Raw genomic sequence first — 22,159 nt, forward strand, 5'->3', positions numbered from 1 at the left:
TCCTGCCCTCCCTCTGCCCTCAAACATGTACAGGTGCCAAGGCCAAGGTTAAGTAATGTATCCTAAGGTCACTTTGGGAGGTGGCTGCATTTTTCTTTTTCTTTTCTTTTTTTTTTGAGGATCTTTTCCAACTTTTGGAAAATTTGTCAGCTTAGTATTCTGACACCGGACAGGCATTTCTTGTCACTATCTGCTGAAACTAATAGGAGTTGTACTGTAGTAAGATGGAAAAATGCCTTCTCTTTTTCTAGGACGTCAGTAGGTTTTAGGACTTTTAGGTTTTGGTCATTTGGCACTTCCATAACCAAGCCTCCTCTGGTTCATATTTATTTTGTAATTGTCTGTGGACTGAATCTTGATTGAATTTTATGGGAGATTTAGTATTTTAATCTGCCTCAGGACCAAGATTTTAAGTCAAAGGTAAACTGATAGCTAAAGGTTGGCATTAATAAATGTACTTGAACAAATAAAGAAGGGACAGTAGAAATCGTGTCCACGGGCCTATGACGTTAACCTACTAAAACTTAAGTCAGTAACATCTGAACTCCCACGGGCCCTTGCCTATGATAAAATCCACTTACCCATGACTCAAAGCCCTGCTAACTTTAAAACTCTGCTTGGCTAGAAGCCTGGTGATTCAAAGTACATGCATCCTAGGAAATGGGAGATAAAAAGGTTATTTTTTTATGGTTGCCTTTCATTATAAAATTAGGGACGGTGTATAGTAAGTACACTGGCAAATGTATAAAAGTATGTATTGGATGCCTCTCGACCTTTTTACACTTGGATTTCTCTCATGTAAAATAAAAAGTGGGTTGAATTAAATTTCTATAAGATTGTCTCCAAGCTCTGATGGTTTATGTAAGATAAAGTCTGTAGCAGTTTTTTGGGGAGGAGGGTTGGGATTAGGCTTGAATTTTTGTTATATTGCCAAGTCTTATTTGGATACCTAAAATTTAAACTTAAGCCACAGAACTCAACTTAAAAAGAACAGACCATTTTCTCATTTTCTTAAGTTCTTTTTCCTTTGTTTCTGGTGCATTTTTGAGAGGCAGCTGTAGTAAAGTGGTTAAGAAGGGTGACTTGGGAGCGAGTTCACCTGGATTCAAATCCCAGCTCTTCCGTTTACTAATTATTGTGTGACCTTTGGCAAATTACATAATCCCGGTGTCTGTTTCTTCATCAGTTAAATGGACAGAATAAAACATCTGCTAAAATAGTTACTGGCGGACTAAATTTGTTGGTTTATATTCGAACAATGCCTTTCGCATAGGAAGCGGTTAACATATTAGCTAGCCGCCATCATCATCATCATCATCATCATCATCATCTTGATGTCTTTAAGTATGGTTTTGTTTTATCAGTGAGTATCCTGATGCTGCTGTTAAGCTTTTGGAAGAATTAGTGAAGTCTAGAATGCTTTTCTTCAAATTTGTATCTTCTCTTATCTCTCTGCAGCAAACTGTGTTCCACCGTGCCAGAATGGAGGGATGTGTCTCCGGCCTCAACTCTGCGTGTGTAAACCAGGGACCAAGGGCAAAGCCTGTGAGAAAACAGCTGCCCAGGACACCACCTCGCCAGTCTTTGGAGGGCAGAGCCTCGGGGCTGCTTCTTCCTGGAGCGCCTCCGAGCAAGTAGCAAAACACACTGTCTCTAAGAAGGCAGACACCCTACCAAGAGTGAGTCCCGTGGCCCAGATGACCTTGACCCTCAAGCCGAAGCCTTCAGTAGGACTCTCCCAGCAGATACATTCTCAGTGAGTGTTTTGAACTTGCCTCCGGCTTAAGAGGATCTTAATTATGCTCTTGGATGAATTGCTTTAAACTACTCTTCTTTTCCTGCACAGTTTGCAGAAGTCATTGGATAATAACGCGTTTCTTTTCTTTCCTTAAGGTTTTATGTGTTAACGCTTACATATCAAGTCTCTCAAAAATATTCAATGTGTATTTAGCCTCTGCAGGGAAGATTTACTTATAACCATAGCACGGAGCAATAGTGGGGATTATAGAGATCGAGGTCAAAAGGGAATAATAAAAATCAGTTGTTTGATTGTGGTGGAGCTGTGAGTTACAAGTTTCCTTTGATAGGGGTGCTCTAGAGTTTTGAACTAATAATTTCAAAAGAGAAATAGTGTGATTTTGAAAGCTATATAGGAAAGGATAGGAAACGTTGGAACTCCGCTTTGTGCACAGAAGATATTCAAAGGAAAGTGGGTCCTTGGAAAAAGAGTTTCTCACCCTCGGTAGCAGGTTAAGTGCATCTTCTGTTAACACCATGTTTACCTCCCAGGTGCCGTGCAGGTCTGTTTTTGGAGAATGAGCTTGTGTTCTATTTCTGGGAACATGGTCTTTTTTTAGTATTAGGAAGTGCTATTCTGAGCAAAATAAGAACTCCTGGAGAAGAAGGATTCTAGTCTCAGAAGCAGCTCCTCAGCTGCCCTCGGTCCTTACACAAATTGTTTCCTTTTAATTAGCTACTCCACATGGATAACAAGATGCAGAATTTACTGCAAGTATCACTGGTCATTTGTCTAGGAATGTAAAATACAGGAAGCTGTCGACTTAAAAATGAGTTTGACCCAGCAGTTGATTTGTAAGCTTGGAATTTCTAAGGTTTTTTTTCCCCCTAGAACAGCTTCCACATGGCGATTAGTATCCAGCCAGCAATTAAATAACATAAGTTATTTAATCCATTTCTATAGATGAAATTATCCTAATGTATATTCCTCATTTGAATTGGCCACCTACTGTCCCTATGGAGTAGGGTCCTTCTAACTTTTTTTTAATTCCCTCCTCAATCCTCTTTCTGTTTTTCTTCATTTATTCCTCCTTTCTTTTTGTCTCATACTTCAGTTCAACCATGATAAATAGACTTTGGTGGGGGGTGGGTAGTTTGAAATCTGACTACTTTGCCAGCATTTCAATTGCAAAAAATCCTGTTGTTCTCAACAAGAAGGAATGATAGTTAAAACATACTTAGTATCAGTTTCCTAACTAATACTTAGTAACTTAGCCAGGCACTGTTTCAGATGCTTCATATATATTATTAATTTATAGCTCATGATGATCCCATAAGGGTGTGTACTATTATTAACCCCATTTTACAGTTGAGGAAACTGAGGTACAGAGTGGTTAAGTAATTTGTTCAAGGTCACACAGTTAATAGGTGAATAATAACTGTTTGGATTTAAATGGAGGCAGAATAAGGAGAATAAGTGTTAGGCTTTAAGCAGAGGCAGTAAGTGGAGGCCGTCCAGCATCCACGCCCTAAAGTAGAGAGTGGCAAACTTTTTCTGTAAAGGGCCAGATATTTTCAGCTTTGTGGGACATATGGTTTCGGTTGCAGCTCTCAGTTCTGCCATTATAGCACAAAATCAGCCACAGACGATGCCGAAATGAATGAGTGTAACTGCTCCAATAAAACTTTATTTATGGCTATTGAAATTTGAATGTCATATAAATTTCATGTCACCCAATATTATTCTTCTTTTGATTCACCCCCCCCCCCCCAACTCTTTAAAAATGTAGAAATTATTCTTAGCTGGTGAGCTATACAAAAACAGGCTGTGGGCCAGCTTTGGGCCCATGAGCTGTGGTATGCTGACCCCTTCTCTAAAGGACAGTAGTGCTTTTTTTTGTGCCAGAACACGAACGTAACAGTGTCCTTGAAATGATGTAAAGCTTCGATTATATCATAGCCAGACATCTCTCTTCCAGTATTGTTCTGGATCTTAAAAACAAAGAGCGGTTCTTTGTGGCGCTCTGCCTCGAGTCAGATTACTGTGCATCGCAATTATTTTTTCCTAGCGTTATTACTTACATAAACTGTGAAGTAATTTACAAGCGACATCATTCGTCTTGAATATCACCGTCCACTGTTAGACTTTGACCCTCTGCGATGTGTATATATGGGTCGTTAGTGAGAACCATATGTCAGATGTCAGATAAAGCAGCAGCCTTTTTTTTCTTTTTTCTTTTCTTTTTTTTTTTTGGTAGCAGTATAATTTGGACAAGAATGTTGTGAGTAAAAGAGGAGACTAAAGTTTCAGCTTTTAATAGGCATACTCACTTTATTATGCTTCCTTTTATTGCCTTTTGCTTTATTGCGCGCTGGAGATACTGTGTTTTTTAAAAATTGAAGGCTTGTGGCAACCCTGTGTCAAGTAAGCCTATTGGTGTCATTTTCCCAACAGGCTCAGATGATGGTTAGCATTTTTTTTTTTTTAACAATAACATTTTTTGATTATGGTATGCACATTTTTTTTTTTGACATAATGCTGTTGCACAGTGTAAACATAACTTTAATATGCACTGGGAAACCAGAAAAATTTGTGTGGCTTATTGCATTGAGATATACAATTTGGTGAACCAACCCTGCAATATGTCTGAGGTACACTTACTTGTAGATAATTTGCTTTAGCGACTTCATCTGCTGAATGAAGATGGTTTTTATGATAGCATCATTATAGGCATTGTATATGGGCATGCCGACTGTGTGATTTTGGGTAAGGAGAAGAGATGGCCTGAGATGTTGACAATTCTGATATTTTCTTAATAAGCTTTCACAGGTTGCCATGTCATCTGGGCAATGCAGAGAGCATTAAGATGTACAAGATCCAACTCTGCTCTTAAGGAGATTTTGAAATGATAAATGGGCTTTAACTTGAGAAGGATGCAGGGGAAGAGGGGCAGTTGGCCCACTGATGAATTTAGGTGATGGCATGATCACCTGAAATCACATTTAACCAGACCTCCAGGGAAGCGCATCTGACAGGACCATTTTGGCTACTTTTGAGAAATGTAACAATTCATAAGTTCTCTTTTTTTAAGATTACTGACTTTGAGAGTGTTTTAAGGTTTTGTTTTGTTTTTATCTAGTGAAGGAGGAGATCGAATAAGCCTCCTTAACATGCTTATAGACATAAAGACATCTAAAATATCAAAATGTTTAGTGTTACATCATCATATGGCATATGTCGTGCTGCAGTCCTGATCAACAACTTTTTACCGAGCACGTTCTACGTACCGCGCATCTGTCTAGAGGCTCGTGAGGTCGCACTAAACAAACAACTAAACAAAACGCCTGCTTTCCTGGAGTTGACAGTCTGGACAGGGGGAGACAATTTGATAAGTGGCTTACTTAAAACATATGTTAGATTGTGGTAAGTGCTACGGAGAAAATAAAACTGCAGTCATGCACAGGGGGAGTGCCGGGTAGGTATGGGGTAGGAAGGAGTGAGGGCTCTGGTGGTTTTAAATAGTCTGTCAGGGAAGGTGCCACTGAGAAGGTGACATTTCAGCAAAGGCCTGCAGGAGGTGGAGGCACAAGCCCTGAAGACATGCGAGGGAGGGGAGAGACCCTGAGCAGGAGTGTGCCTGGCATGTTTGAGCAACAACGACTTCGGTAAGACAGTAATGTTAAAACTACACGTTTTAGGCAGGTGGGTATTAGACGAGTTGGTTTCACCTTTGGTTGAAATGGTTTTAGACAACTCGACTTAGAACCAGATACAGAATTCTTTAGGAAGTCGAAGGAGGGAGGAGCAGTTGTTTCTAGATTTTGGTGTGTCAGGGGAGTAGAGGTCTGGGGATGGCTCTGCGGAAGGTGATCTGTGAACTTGAAAAGATGATTGCATTTGGGAGCAAGGAGCTGGAGAAGAGGGGCGTTTCCAAGGAAGGGCAACGAGATAATGTCGGAAAGTGTGGTGTGTGAGTTATCAACCGCAGTGTGACAAATCTCCCCCGAACTACGGTAAACCAGTAGTTGTTTATTGGCTGACAGACAGTCTGCGGTCAAGAACGTAGCCTTGAGGCGCTTAGTGGGAGTTCTGGCTCTGGGTCTCCCACAAAGTCACAGGGGCAGCTCGACGGGAACCCACTGCCACAGTGACTCACTGCCACTGCCGCTGGCAGGAGGCTGCACTTCCTCTCCACAGGGACCTCTCCGCAGAGCACCTGAGTGTCCTCACAGCTTGGCCACTGGCTTCTCCACAGCAGCGATCCCACCCTGGAGAGAGCAGGGAGAAAGCCACAGTGCTTGTTTCGTCTGTAGTCTTGAAAATGACACATCTTGACGTCTGCCTCACTCTGCTTGTTAGAAGTGAGCCACTAAGTCAGACCACCAATGATGCTGGCAGGTGATAAATGATCTCTGGAAAGCTAAACAGTTTTGAATTTTTCCCTTTCGTGGAATCTCCCGGCATCAACTTGTAAGCATTAACACCTTTTTCCACATAGGACTAAAGACAGACGACAGGGGTGCTCCTGTGATCTAACGTTAGTGATTCTTTAAATAACATGTTGACTGCTGCACGTAAATAACATGGACAGGCTGCAACTACAAGAGTCACCAGAAGTATTAATATGGACTTTCTAAGGAATCCAGTATTATAAAGTGAGGTGCAAGTTCAAAGAATCAGAAAAGTGACTCCCCAAATTTGTATACAGGAAGATGAAGCATCATTTGGTCCTTTCTTCAGTTCATGGAGTATGCGTGACGTGGCCCACAAAACTGGAAAAACAAACACCGTGATAATGAATTTCCACAAAAAGCAGGAATAAAATTAGCAGTTACAGCAATGACTACTGCCAGCGGCTTTCCAAAGCCACATACCATTGACACCCACTTGCTTTTAGTCCCTGACGGGGGACAGAAGATGAAGCCCTGTCAGAGACCATCCATTCACCAAGTATCAACCACCTTCACAGACCTTTGAGATCCATGATATTTCCAAAGAAATCTTCAAAAACTGCAGGATAAAAAGACCTCCACCTCCTCCCTTTCTCCCACGTTCCCAAACCTGGATCATACCTGATTCTCTTTTCCTTAGCCTCACACATTCAATTAGCCATCGGGTTTTTCATTTACAACTCCTAAATTCACTTCCTTCCTCTACATTACCAGAACAACTACACCTATTACAGAACCATTCTCTGATAACCACTAGTTCAATCTATTTAATCCAAATTAATCCAGATTAATCTTCCACGGCAGAACAAAAATTATAGCATTCCTACTTGAAACTTTCGTGTGTGTGTGTGTGTGTGTGTGTTTGTTACTCTTTATTATAGAAAATTTTAACAATATAGAGATAATTCTGTACAAAAATACCATGTACCCATCATCCAGCTTCAAAAATCATCTCTTATGGCCATTCTTGTTACCTCTATACTTCAATCCACTGGATAATTTCAATCGAAGCTCAGATATATAATTCCACCTGTAAATACTTTAATGTGATTCTCCTCCTTACACAACTACAATGTCATCATCACAGTCCCCAAAATTACATTTTATATTAAATTCTAATCAATGTCAGCATTTTCATGATTGTCCTAGAAATCTTGATCATTATATTTATACTTTGTTTGATTCAGGATAGACACAGTGTAAACATTGTAATTAGTTAATATGTTTCTTTAGCCTCTTTTAAACTATAAGCTCCTCGACTATTACTTATTTTTTTTTCAATTTTGTTTCATTGTGTCTTTTTGGAATTGTTTTGTTGTAATTATCTTTAACTTGGTTTTCAACCAACCTTTAAAACCTTTTACTGCCACTAGTCTTTAGCCAATATCAAGTTCCAATCAAATCATATCCTAAATGAGGTCATTTTTAAAGATGTCCACAAACTCTGACACGTCTCCCTTCATACGATGCAGTTTAATTCCGCTCCCTTAGAGGAGCTCCTTCAACATATCTATATTGAAATTTTTCATAAAAATGTGTTTTCAACCCTCAGCGCTGCTCAGTCGGGCAGTTTTGGATTGTGTAACATGTTTGTCTTCATCCTCGTTAACCGCGGTCAGTGGTACAGGCACAGACCCTGGAACCACGAGGAACATGATCAGCTAGCTGCTCGTGTATTTTGGTTTCAGAGAACAGTGGTACAGATGCCGACTGCTTTGCCAAGTGGGGAGCTGTTATCTGTACGGTAGAAGGAGGAAGCACTTTTCCAGGAGACAAGGTACCCAGTCTCCTCTCTGGCAGCTTGAGGAGGAAGTCTGGTTTTGCTCAGGATGTGGATGTCAGATCTATCTAGAGAGCTCACATGTATCCAGTCTTTTTTCTTATGTGGCGATGGCTATTTTCATCATTGTATGGTATCCTTACAAAGGGCTGTGGTTAATTTCTCTGAAATAATTAGTTTTGTCCCGTTTCAGACCAGTTGAGGGGACTGAATTTATCTTTTAGCATTGACTGTCCCTCTTTTTCCAAGGTCTTCTCCCAAGGGATGTGGTGAAGAGAAAAGAAGCGAATGAGTATATGTTCTTTTAAAAGACAGGAATAATTCAGACACATTGTATATTTATCAAGGGAGTGTAATAGTATACCATATATTTTGCAAATATAGGGAAGGCCCTTTAAAATCCACGTGGAGTCGATGGGCTCCACTTTCAAAGTTCTTGAGAAGTGAATAATTCACATTTACCGCGGGTCAGTTAATAGGAAGTAGCGTTGAGTGATGTGTGTGAGAAGAAGAGGGTGCTGTTCTGTCCTTTCTCTCTGCCCAGTTTCTAGCTTCCTGTCACTGTGGTTGTGAGTCTTAAACTATATGCGGCATTACCAAAAGGGTGGGAGACTTTGTGGAATGTTCTTTGCAGTGTTCTGTTCTCTTAATTAACAGCAGCAACAACGACATGTAAACTTGTTCCCTGTATTTGCACTTTCTCATACTACCCCTAAAGAAAGAAAAACATTATCAAACTACAGTGACAGGTAAAACTTTAGGGAGAACTTTCAAGCTTTCTGTAGCACGAATAGTTGTCTGAATTTATGAAAGAGGCCAAGGAAATGGTCAGTACTCAAGTAGACAGTTGCCTCCAACGATCTCTCAGACTGTAGGGGGGGCCCTGCTCAGTGTAGACGCCCACCCCGATGCTCCACCATGCCTGCCCACCTCCGGCTTTCTCTTCTGTACTCCCCTGTACTTAGCGTTACCATAACACTCACTACACAGTCTTCTGTCTCTTTATCAACATAGATACACAGAAAGCCTACAGTAAATGTTTAACACGTTTTAAAAAATGTTACCTGGGGAGAAAAATTAGACTTTAGACATGAGATTTAGACATTAAATTACATTTAGACATAGATAATAATCTCTACTTCCCTGTTCAAGGATTGTTCCATATATACATATATTGCAAGAGTTACCTTTTTCTCTTGGAATGATACTATTTACCTTTGTAAAAGCCTGAACATATTGCAAAGTAATTAGCATTTCTCGTTGTATTTGATCTACCCAACAGATCTATGAGATGAAGGTTTTGGGGGGAAAAATGATAGAAAGTTGAAGAAAAGGAACTCAATCTGAGCTTAGTGTTCATTTCATGACATTTTGGGGATAGGATAAGGACTAAAAATATCATTTTATGTGCATTTGTTCCAAACTTTCTAAAAAGTGAAGTTAAATTGAGATCACAAAGAGAAGAGTACACAAATCAGAAGTGCAAACAGCCTAGCGATCACCCCAGAGTGGTACCACCCTCGTCTGAGTACCCTCCACAGCGGAGGACAGCGTTGCCGGCGCTGCGGGGCTCCCCTGTTCCTCCATCTGCCCTCTTCCTCCTCCTCCGTGGGAGCCACTAGCCTGACTTTTAACGCCAGAGATTAGTTCTGACTATTTTTGAACTGTATGTAAATGAATCACAGAGAGAGAGAGAGAGAGAGAGAGAGAGAGAGAGAGAGAGAGAGAGAGAGAGAGAGAGAGTGTGTGTGTGTGTGTGTGTGTGTGTGTTTACTCAGTATTGGTCTGTGTAGTTGTGTGTGGCTATAGTTTTCACATTTACATTGCCAAAGGTTAGTCCATCATGTGAATAAACCACAATTTATTGTTTATTCTGCTCTTAATGGGTGTTTGGAATTTTTCCAGATTTTGGCTTTTACGAACAATGCCGTGTAGGTAGGTACATGTGGGCATTCCAGAGGAAGACGCTGTGAGCTCACCAGAAAACCAATCCCAACTGGGTAGAGAAATGCTGAGGTTTGAGAGGGACTTCCTAATCTGTTGTGCAAGGTTTGATCATATTGGTATCTGTTGGTCAGCACTGTTTACTTGTTCGAGAAAGACAGGCATATGGGGAAAATGGTGGGTGGAGATAGTGTTTGAGGAGCTGGGTGCTGGGACCTTTTTCGTCCTGAGAGAGACGTGGCAGGAAGAGTGGGCTGCAGGGTGGGGATGGGAGAGGCAGGGGAAGAGCAGGGCAGGTCCCTTGTGACTCGAGCTGCTGCAGCCTGTGGAGCCCACGAGGAAGGCTTGACCGAAGGCAGTTTTGAGACACAACCAGTAACCGACTGGGTTTAAGTTCTGGCCAAAGGCATGTAAGGAATTGTGTGGAAATTCAAAGTTCGCAACTGACAAGGGCAAGTGCTAGGATGGAGTTCGCTCCCCAATTTAATGGCTGGAAATCAGGATAGTGTTTTGTTGCTGTGTGATAATAACAACAACTAGTAGTGACTGAGTGTTTATTCTGTGCCAGGAGTTATTTTCTGAAGTACTTTCTAAGTATTATTTCATTTAATCCTTTCACAAGAATGTGGGAAAGACACTATTATTATCCCCATTTTGCGCAATGAGGCAATTCAGGCACAGAAGGATTAATTTGCCTAAGTTCACTTTAGCAGCCAAGTGTGGAGTCAGGATTCAAATTTAGGCGGTCTGTAAGGTTATCTTCTTATTTCTCTTGCCTCTTCGATGGGCATTTGTATCCGTTTTCTATTGCTGCTGTAACAAATAGTCACAAATGTAGTGACTTAAAACAGCACAAAGTTAGTGTCTCCTAATTCTGAGGTCACATGTCCGAAATGCATCTCACAGGGCCCAAATCAAGATGTTGAGAGGACTGCCTTTCTTCTAGAGGCCGGCTCTAGAGGAGAATCTGTTTCCTTTTTTTCCTTCTAGAGGCTGCCTTAATTCTCTGTCTTGTGGCCCCTTTTTCATCTTTAAAGCCAACAGTGTTGGGCTGAGTCCTAGCTGCCACTCTCTGCTTCTTTCTTCTGCCTTTCTCACTTTTAAGGACACTTGTAATTATTTTGGGCCCACCAGACTAATCCAGGATAATTCCCACATCTCAAGGTCAGCTGATTATCAGCCTTAATTCCATCTGCAACTTTAATTTCCATTTGCCATGTAACCTAACATAGTCACAGGTTCTTGGAAGTAGGACATGGACATCTTTGGGGGGCCATTATTCTGGCCACCACAGTATTTTACTAGGGACCAAGTCTTGTCCTGGCAATCTTTGCTGATACTTAGGAGTCGACTGTAGTCACGAGGGATAGTAAATAATCATCAAACTACCCTTCAATTAATAGCACATCTAGCTCTTCTGACTCTTATAAAAGTTAGATTGAAACACCGCACGTAGATTTCAGGTCTAGATGTGGCCCCCACTGTTCTCTGAAATCTTGGGGCCAGCACACTCAGGCATTTGTGGTGGGCAGTAGAGGGACAAACCAGGAGATCGGAGCCTGCAGATGGCCAGGCACTCGGAGGGGCCCTGGCTCTTCCTGGGACCTTAGGCTTATATACTAGGGATTGAAAAGTCAACACTGCTCATAAATAAGTACCTTTTGGCATACAGTAGCCCCGCCCACTAGACAAAGTGGCCTATGGATTTTTTGGAGGGATTTGGGAAGAGGGTGAGTAGATGGGGACAGGAGTGGGAAAGGGCCAGGAACATCTCTCTCTTCAACAATTAGACTGTGGCCTTGCGCCTGATAAAGTGTTCCCTTTGTGATTATTCTGTGTTGAATAAATGTGTGCACTAAAAATTGAATTAATTAGCTGTCAGAGGACTTGCTGCAAACTGACAGGGAAACTGGGATTGAAACCCATATGAATCACCGATAAGCAGTTGGAACAGAACACAGTTTGGCTGACACATGGGACCTGTGAGCGTTAGGCCAGGCCTGCATGGTTGATGCCAAACATGAGAATGATTTTTAGAGCCTGACTTTGGGTGTTGTGCAGATTAAAGTAAAAATTTTCTCTTTACATTTGGATGTGTTTGGCATTCCATAGATACTGCCCATGAATCTTTCCAAGGTGCCTCGGGGTTGCACTAAATCCTCTTTCCTTGTTTTCCTTGGCGTAAGAGTTTATTTTTGTTTGAGCAGAATGTAGACTAAATTTTAAGACTAAAGTTTTATAGCAGTTCTCCGCTCCAGAGTTGCCTGGGATCAGAATAAAAAATAAAAAAAAATCTATAAGCTGTGAGTCTTCTGTGAGGGAGGTGACAAGAACACCTCAAATTATATAAAATATGCACAAATAGGAAATAAAAAGCAAACTTAAATAATTTATGTGGTAAATACGCTTAGGGGCTCGTATATTTTTACTGAGGTTCTCAAGGGGAAGTTTGTTTTTCACTCATTTATCTGTTCCTCAAATGTGTTAGAGAGGACCTAGCAGAAACAGCTGATCTTATGGTCAAGCTGATCTTACGGAGGCAAGCACTGCTGTGGAATGAATGTCTGCTTTAACACAGCGGAGGAGAGAGACCCTAATTGGCTAATCCAAGAAAAAAATCCGTTATTGTTCAGGACGGCTACTTTTAGACAAGACGTTTATCTGTGTGTGTAGGATAGCCAGAGGAACAAGAGTGACTGGGTGGGTGGAATTAAGTAGTGGACCGGAGTGGGTGGACTTTTCCTCTGAGTGGGGTCAGGAGGCTCTGGCTGTCCCCTCCATCCCAAGCACTTGGGACTTTATGAAGTTATGAGAGGGTTAAGTTCAAACCTATGTCCACTACTAGAGGGACGTTTTCACCGTCCCTCTTGCCCTGCCCTGAATAAGAGCCTCCACTGGCTTCTCGGTGCTCTGAGGGTCAAGATTAGTTTTCCACCCCTGGGGGATCAGACCTCTTGGTCTCTTTCTGTACCCTCTCCCCTGGGTGGTGCCATACACAGGCAACAACCGGTTCCGGTGTCACAGGGAGCTCCTCAACCCCGCCCAGCTCCTTCCTGGCACGTTTTCTGTCTCTAACCCTCACCCCACCTTCACCCCACCCCTCCCTCTTGCATCCTACTTAGCACCTGCTCATTCCATTGATCTCTGTGCACATACTCCTCTTACCTCTTTACCACCTGCTCCTTCTACTGAGCTCCGTTTCCTGGGGAGGCATTCCCCGATACGGCTCTTATTACTCCCTGAGAGGTGCTCCTAGCACCATATTTCCCTACTCCCTCCCTTCATAGCATTCACTTCAGTTTGTGTGATTTACCCTACCTGGCACAGCGCTTCCTTGGGGAATGAATAAATGAATGTGATATCATATGACCGCTCTGACTCCCAGGCTGCCTCAGTTTCCCCAAAGTAATGAGAAGAGACCAGTTCAAGGAGCTACCGCTCAGAGTAGGCAAAAGTTAGGTATCCCACTCACCATCCCAGGACAGTAGTTCAGCCCCAGCACCCCATTCTTCGTGGTACCTCTAGGTGTGATGATCAGAGCCACTTTCTGTGGACGTCTCAGTGTTACAAGGATTTTTCATTGATCAGACTCCATTTAGTTTTCTGGGTCTTCCCTTCCTGACCTTGCGGTGCTCAGTCTTCTTGCTCCTTGCGCTTCCTACAGTGACCGTGATTGACATAAGGCACCGTAACAAATGAAAAAGTGACCGCAGAGCCCAAGCAGCCAGTCTCTTGGGAAAATTCCGAGCACTGACACTGTTAATCCAGTTTATGAGCTTGAACTTCTTAGTACACATAAGTGTTTAATTAAATATTGATAATTTGAACTTTGATGCAAAATTGGCAAAATGCTCAGAGAAAGCAAACAGGGACATCAGGCTAACTTTAATTATTTTTCACTTAGAGTTCACGTGATTCTAGAGTGATGTGATTCATGGACTTAGCTGTTAGCAAAACAAAGAACAATTTTATCAATATCAGTATCTTTGAATAGAATTAATCTGCATACTTGTTTGAAAGTGATTCGAACGTTATGGAAAAGAGAACAACCATGTATTAAATTTTTTCCCATCTTCCAAAATTTTCAACCAGCGTGGACCATAAAGTTTTATAACTTAAAGAGGGAGACTACTTTGCCCAGAGTCACACAGAAGCAGAGCTGTGACTTGAACCTGACCTCTTATTCCATGTTCTCCTTGCTGTCTTTTACGTGGCATTGTCTCTTTTTACCAAAATAGTGGGGAAAAAATTTGCATGGTATTTTTGAAGCACTGTATTTTGAAGTAATTTTATAAATTAAAAGGATAGAGGAGTTAAAAATTTTAGTTTCATGAATTCTTAAGTTAAACCACTGTCGTTGGACAAAAAGTTGTTTGTTTTTAAAATAGTCAAGGTTCACTTTGTCAAAACATATTTTCTCATGAAGAAAATGTGACGATTACTTCATTATAGTATAGTTAGTCATGTAGAAACTATTCCCAAATCTTTGAAAATTAGCCGGATTGTGCGTTGTACATACGGAATTTATTTTTAAAAATTCTCATTATTGGTCTTTTTTGATACAGACATCACTTTTAGTCCTTTCAAAGGGCTGCCTTTTATTTCTTTGCCTGGTTTGGTGTTTTGCCAAGTGCTGGTATTTGGAGATTTGATGGACAGAACCTAAAGCGAGACGTCATTCTTTCTCAATTTGTTCAAAGCCTCTTTATGCAGCAGCTAATCCTTCCTAATTATATTTCTAGGAAGGATGTTCTTAACTCAAACAGGAAGATGACATAGCCATTTTGAGAAGATTAGGATGCACTTTATTCTGAGAAAAGAAATTTGAAAGGAAGCATCTCCAGTTCCCATTTCTCACTCCCTGGGCACAAACAACCATGCTCTTCCCCCGACCCTCCCTTTGCGAAACTTTTTTCTTTCCGTTCTTCTTCCATTCCTGTTGCTCCTGTTTATCTCCAGGCTTAACTAAGGCCCTTTGAAGGAATTAAAAAAAATGCTAAAAATTCCATTTCCATGTAGTAGGCAAGCATTTCATAATTTGCTTTATTGTCTTGAAAAGTGACCCATGAATTTAAATAGTTAGGAAATTCATTGTGCATTTCAGAAATATTTTATGTAAGATGGAAACACTTTGCAATCTCCTTGATTAATTTCTTTGTTGCCATGTTGTTTTGTATTAATTTGATGTGGTTTTTATGTGAAAGTAAATGTGTTAGTTCGTGACAGGTGTATATTATCACATTGCTCACATTGCTCATTTTGTTTTTAGATTTTTTTAAGTGAGATTGAACATTTTTTTCACCTCACAAGAGTTTATTAGCCCTTTGTATTTTTATGTGAATAGTCTATTAACATTCTTTATCCCATTTTGTATTATATGGTCTTATATAATTTTTTTTTAATTTATAAGAACTCTTTCCATATGAAAGTTCTCTTTTGTCAGATATTTCAAGACTTCTCAAGGGAGGGGATATTCATAGGCAAAGAATGTTATTAGTATTTATTTATTTTTTTTATCCCCAAATTTGGAAGAAACTTCTTAAATTGGATTTAAAAATTTATTTATTTATTTTTTTAAATTAAGTTTATTGGGGTAACATTGGTTAATACAATATATAATTTTCAGGTGTACATTAAAATTTGACATCTGTATATTCTATTGTGTGTTTACCACCCAAAGTCCAGTTTCCTTCAACTACCATATATTTAATCCCCTTTACCCACTTCATCTGCCCATACCCCCCTATATTTCACCCCCTTTACCTCATCTACTTCCCCCCTCCTCCCACACCCCTTACCCTCTGGTAACCACTAGTCTATAGTCCATGTTCATGAGTCTCTGTTTTGTTCATTTGTTGCTTTTAGGTTTATATCCCACATATAAGTGATATCATGTGATTTTCTACTTTTTCTGTCTGGGTTATTTTGCTTAGCATGATTATCTCGAGGTCTATCCATGTTGCAATGGCAGTATTTCATCTCTTGTTACGGCTGAGTAATATTTCATTAAATTGGATTTTTTTTTTTTTTTGCAAATTCTCACTTGCCCATGAGGACAAGAATATAATCTATTACCCATTGATTATTCTTTGAGTAATTTATTTCAGAATTCTTCTGTCCTGTGAGAGGCTTCTTGATTGACACAGGCATAAATTTTATGTGCTGCTGAACCATCTATACCCTTCCAAGCCTAAATAGTTCTCAGTGCATTTCTAACTGGTTGCCTAATCTCAGATCTCCATCTTAAAGGCAGAATCACAATTCTCCTCACCTCCACAACACAAAATTTTAGTTTACTGTATGTAGCTGATTCATTCAGTCTGTCAGCAAATACTTACTGAGTGCCAACCACATGCCAGATACTGTTCTAGGCTCTCCAGTTGAAGGGATCAAGCTAACATGACTCTAAAAAATAATTAATAATACAGGATAAGTATCTAATTGACTGGTACCTATTATAAATTCTAGTGGAGAATAAGCATGGGGTGATCGGTGGGAACTGGAGTCAGGGAAACACTTAGCAGAGTCTGGAGGACTTGGAAAAGCGAGGGAGAGGCTGGCCTTGAAGTACAGAAAATAACGAGATGGGGAAGATATGGTGGGAATGAGTTTCCTGTTTCCACAGGACAGGTGGGGGATTGATCTATTTAGGGTGAACTGGAGAACCGTAGGAAATGAGATTGCGGGGGTAAGTCCAGATTATGGAAGGCTTGACAGTCAGGGAGAGAATCTTTGAGCGAGACTGTGAGAAATGTAGAGATGCCTCTAATAGCCACTAAAGAAATATGACTTACTTGTGCAAAGCTAGGTCAGGTGGTTGGTGGGCAGGTTAGAAAAAAAGGGAAGCCTGAAGGAGCTGGCCGTGTAGCCTACCTGCCTCTCACAGTAACTTCTTGAGAGGAAAGCTAATTTTCTTTAAAACAGAAGGGAAGCAGACTGCCAGACAAGAAGATAGTTCCTGTGGAGCCAGGCCGAGGAGTTACGTGTAGTCTAATGATTCTCTCTCTCTCTTCTCTAGATTTGTTAAATCGAATGATACATAATCTTATCCACTTCAGGAGTGGGGGAAGGTGAGGGCTGGCTTTGAATGCTTCCCTTTCCCGATTCTACCTTATTCCTGGATTCAAATTCACCAACTCATAATCAGAACCAGATTCCGTTTCCTTCTGTGTTGATCAAGCAAACATTCTTGAAAACATATTTGGTGACAGTTTATCATGCTCTGTAGAAAAATCAAAGTCTTGTTTTCTTCTTCAGATGTTCACCAGACTCCAGCTAACCTTCCCTCTGTTGGCTCTATAGCGTCTGCCATAACGATTTCGTGCTGTTGCTGACCCTCGAACATGGATCTCTGTGCTTTCTCTGTGGTTTCCATGCTATCCTAGGAGTGGTCAACTCACCTACATTCCTTCTCTGTTTGGTGACTGAAATCCCACGTCTTTTGTGATGTCTCTTTACTGATGAGCTGGAAATGAGCCTTGGATAGCGTAGAACCACCTACATGGGCTCTCAATAGCTTTCCAGTTGGATTGTATTCTCAGTAGTTATAATTTAACAAAAAGCATTACCCATAATTAAAATCTGAAACAAAAATAGCATTATTTATTGTGTGATATTAAATAATAAATAATGCTCTTTTCTTTCAAACTTTGTTTATATTTGTTTAATTTAGCTGTGAAACCCTAAGTTTTCTAGGAAAAATTTTGATTTGTTTTGAGATGTAATCAGTCCAGTAACATGCTACTTGATAGTCATGATAGGATTGCCTTTCACAGAGTCAGAAATACTTTCTAGTACTTTTTGCACAATAGTGCGTGAATTAATAGCTCCTGTAGAGTTTTTGAAGAAAAGGGTAAGCCAACCGCAGCAAAAAAAGGGCATTTGCACGTGTGATCTTTCCCAGGAACAGAGTATCTAAAAGCTAACTGGCTGCCGGGCTTAACTTCCTTTTGTATGGAGACGCTGCCTCTAGTGTTTAGGGAAAAAACACACACTAGAAAATTGTGCAACATTATGGTGCCATCTGTCTTGAAAATGAATTATTTTTGTATCGTCTGCTTCCTAGTAGTTCCCAGACAACTGAAAACACTTCAACTAGCATTGGTGCTATTTTGCATATGGACAGGTTCCACAGGTGAAAGCCCTTACGGCTTTATTTCTTCAAAGGAGCCTCAGAACTTACCAATGTGGTGTGATGAGGCCCTTTCCCATAAAGCTTCTAGGAATTTCGCACCTGCGCAGCTTCTTGGGCGAAAGGAGAACGGATGGAGTTTATTCATTGCATCTTCCCTCTCCTGATCTGGCTTGTGATGGGTTTTCCGGACCACTCTCTTTAAGACGGTATTTTTTCCACTAAATTCAAAGTTTCGCTTTTTCCCTGAGAGTGTTTTGTATTTCTTTTTGAGGGAATGATGGCATGGGTACACAAATCTACAGATTTAGAAGAATGAGGCAAAACTTGAAAGTTTATTTTTATTTAAGAAAAAAAGACAAATGCTTTTACTTCTCAGATTTTCTTAGAATAAATTCAAATGGAAGAATACTAGAAATATTTTATTTAACTTATGACAATGCTTGTCAATATTAACATAATTAAGATATTTAAAAGTTTAAATGTTTAGAGCTGACAAAGCAATGGTGAAATCTTGGAAGTTAGGTTTCTCTTTTTGGTTAGCTGGGTTGCTACTTAAAATTTTGTAATATAAATATAAACTGAAGTTAAACTGTTACTGTTTGCATTTAAAGTCTGCATGGATCAGAAAGTGGATTTAGGATTTCGTATCATCTAGAATGATGACAGGCCATGGAAGCCTAGGACAATGCTGGCACAGTTTCAAAGGAATTCTTCCCTGGTCTGGATACTGTAATAAACACAACTGCAGATTGGTCTGTTTATTATATACACAGCATGTATAATAGCTGGGAAGGTTTTTTGTTTGTTTTTTTGTTTTTGTTTTAGGCATATTTGTTATAGCTAATTATGTAAAGGGTTTGAAATGGCATCTGGTTAAAAACTTCGGGGCTGATGTTCTCTCTTAAAAAAAAAAACCAGCTGGTGAGGGCTAATGACAGAAAATGCAAACGTTTATATCCATCAGTTCATAAAAGGGTTTAAGTAAAAAACGTGTGTGCAATTTGAACTTTCACGATTATGCCATTGGGCAGCAGGTGGCAAGCTTTGCTTTTCAATGAACTTCAGTTTTATTTTTATACCATAGAATGCCAAAATTTGAAGAGGGTGGTTCGAATCCACTGGAATATGTCATTTCTTGGCAGTGCAGCCTTGAACCACCTCCTTTGCTTTTGCGCATAATTGCTTCTTTGGATACTGAAGCCGACCTTTTGATTCCTCTTGTTTCAGATGGGCAGGAATTAATTTACATGAGCAACGCTTTATTCTCGTGATCTTAGCAATACATCTCTAATGAAGGAAATAAATTAGAAACAAATGAATTTCTTAGGGCAGTCCTTGTATGGTTTTATAAGAGGTTTTGTTGTATAGTCTTACTTTTACTATATATATAATCATATTTTTTTTTGCTTCCATTAAAAAAATCACTTCTAACTAGCTAGATACCTTGATATGGTGTTGCGAGTATAGGCATACCTCATTTTATTGTGATTAGCTTTATTGTGCTTCACAGGTATTGTTTTTATTACAAACCGAAGGCAACACCTTCCACCAGCAAAAAGATTATGACTTGTTTTATGGCGATACTTGCTTTATTATGGTAGTCTGGGACTGAACCCAAATATCTCTGATATATGCTGGTAATTAAAACTGAATAGAGTTCCATGAAAGTCTTTTTGGAAAATTAGAGACGAAAAATACATTTCAAGACCAGAATTGAAAGCCGTTATCTTCCCTTAGGCAATAATGTGTGCTTTGTCAGGGTTTGGATTTCATCGGAAAAGAGACTAAGCTTGAAGATGGGAGTGATTGATGGTGAGGTGAGCACTAAATTGTTTTATGCACTGTTTGTTCATACTTCATTAAAAAATTCTTCTTGGATAGTTATATTATGAATTGCGAAAACTTTGGGAGGACAGCAAATAAAGAAGCGTACGAATCACTGTAAACGCTTTCTAGTCTACAAATTTCCAATACCTGCTATGTACTCAATTGTTTTTCCTAGGCCTTTTGTTAGAAACAAGTTCCTGTGGGCTACGCTATTTTATGTTCATAATTTTTTATATGTTCTCAACATTTAAAAATTCAAGCTCCGCATTTTTCTTTTTTTTTATTAGAAAATATATCATTTACAAAAAGACATAATTCACAACACACACATAGTTTAAAGGACAATAATGGAAAGTTAACATTCTTGTGCACTCTGCCTCACTGAAGAAATAAAACTCTAGTGTTATCTTAGAGGCCTTTCTCCCTACCTCTTTGTGGCCCTTCGCCTACCCTTTCTCTCTCCCACAGAGTATTTTGTATTCACCATTCTCTACTTTTCTTTATAGCTTTACTGTTTTATTATTTTTTTTTTCCTTTTTGGTACTTTTGAACTCTGTTATTTCGGTTAGCCAGTTTTTGACTTTTAAATAAGTAAAATCATCTTTTTATATTCTGAGACTAGGTTTTCTTGGCCAGGTGTTGACATTCATCTGTAACAGCGGCTCACAAACTTGAGTCTATCACATTCCCCTGGGGCCTTCTCAAACTCGACTGCTGGGCTCCCCACCCCGGTTTCTAACTCGGGAGGTCTGGGGAGGAGAGTTTGTGTGGTTAATGACTTGCGGGTGATGTTAATGTGCTGGTCTCAGGACCACGCTTTGAGAACACTCCATTATGCTGATGCTTTATAGCTAGGATTCATTTATTTTTCCTTTTCATAGTCTACCATTATATGAATATACCACAATTTATGTATCCATCCTCCCGATGATGGACATTTGGGTTGTTTCTAGTGTTTTGCTGTTACAGCAGTATTGTGTTGAGCATTTTCGTATATATCTTTTGTTAAATATTTTGAAGAGTTTTTAATAGAATGGGATAAAAAAAAAGGTGTTTCACTTGCATTAGGGGTAAGATTTGCATCGTGAAAGGTTTGTTTTGGAAACACATTCTGCTATGTGAAATGCCTTTTTTTTTTTTTTTTTTTTTTTTTTTTTTTTTTTTTTTTTTTTTGCAGTGAGCGCTCATCAATTTTAAAACTACTCATCTAGGGGTAGTTGAATTGATCATTGTTTTCCTTTATAAATTGTTATCTTGTTTAAGAAATCCTTCCCTAGCCCATTGCTCTAAGAAATTTCCCAAATTTTAAGTGTTTCCTTTCACATTTGTTTAATGCACCTGGAATTTGACTATGGTGTCATTTTATTTCTTTGCCGTGTGGATAACTTACTATCTTAGGACTATTGACTAATTCCCCTTCACCGAACTGTGATACTGTATTTGTCATATGCAAATTTCTAAATATTTGTAAATCTGTTTCTGGATTCTCTATCCTGTCACATTGGTTCCTATCCTTGAGTCAGTATGTAAGAACTGTAATTGAATAATATGTCTCAGTTGGCAAATTCTCCTTCTTTGCTGTTCAGCTGCATTTCCCTATAATTGTAGAATCAACTTGTTACTTAAAAAAAAAGATCTAGCTGAAATTTTGATTATTGCATTGAATCAGTATGTAATTTTGAGATGAATAGGCATCTTTTTTGATATTGACTCTTCCTATCTGTAACTATGTCCCTCTGTTTATTTAGATCTTTAATGTCTTTTAATACAGCTTAATAATTTTCTTTAGGAAGATCTTACACATCTTTCATGAGATCTATTGATCTAATATTCCTTGTGGCTGTTGTAATGGAATTCTTTCGAAACTTTCATTTTCAAACATGCTTTCATATAGAAATGAGGTTGCATGTTTTATGTACACTGCGGCTTTGCTCAATTCATTGATTCTGGTGCATTATCTGATTCTTTTGGGATTTCTAGAGATAATTATATCATAATGATGAGAGATTTTTTTCCCCCAAATCTTTATGTCTGCATTTTTTTGTGCCTTATTGCATTGGCTGGGGCCTCCAGTTATTGTGAAACAGAAGTAGTAATAGTGGGCATTATTTAGCGGCTCCTTATTTAGGAGGTTTCTATTGCCCCTTCATCACTGAGTACCACATTTGCTTTAGGAATTTTGTAGATACTCTTTATCAAGTTAAGGAGAGCCCTTGTATTGCTAAATTGCCAAGAGTATCTATTACAGATGTTAAATTTGATCATTTTGATCTGTTGGTTTGATC

The 22,159-nt window shown here is 39.5% G+C and overlaps 1 protein-coding gene across 6 annotated transcripts in view; it reads left to right on the forward strand.

The window, feature by feature from the left end:
* The window catches only part of LTBP1 (latent transforming growth factor beta binding protein 1), a 337,195-nt gene that overhangs the window by 37,822 nt on the left and 277,214 nt on the right, over window positions 1-22,159 (forward strand). For all 6 annotated transcript variants that reach the window (XM_036224209.1, XM_036224208.1, XM_036224207.1 and 3 more), the window contains exon 3: window positions 1,459-1,756. In XM_036224209.1, coding sequence (XP_036080102.1) covers window positions 1,459-1,756 — 298 coding nt within the window. The remainder of the gene's footprint in view (window positions 1-1,458; window positions 1,757-22,159) is intronic.

This window comes from Rousettus aegyptiacus, unplaced genomic scaffold (assembly GCF_014176215.1).
Source record: "Rousettus aegyptiacus isolate mRouAeg1 unplaced genomic scaffold, mRouAeg1.p scaffold_m13_p_7, whole genome shotgun sequence".
NCBI classification, from domain to species: domain Eukaryota; kingdom Metazoa; phylum Chordata; class Mammalia; order Chiroptera; family Pteropodidae; genus Rousettus; species Rousettus aegyptiacus.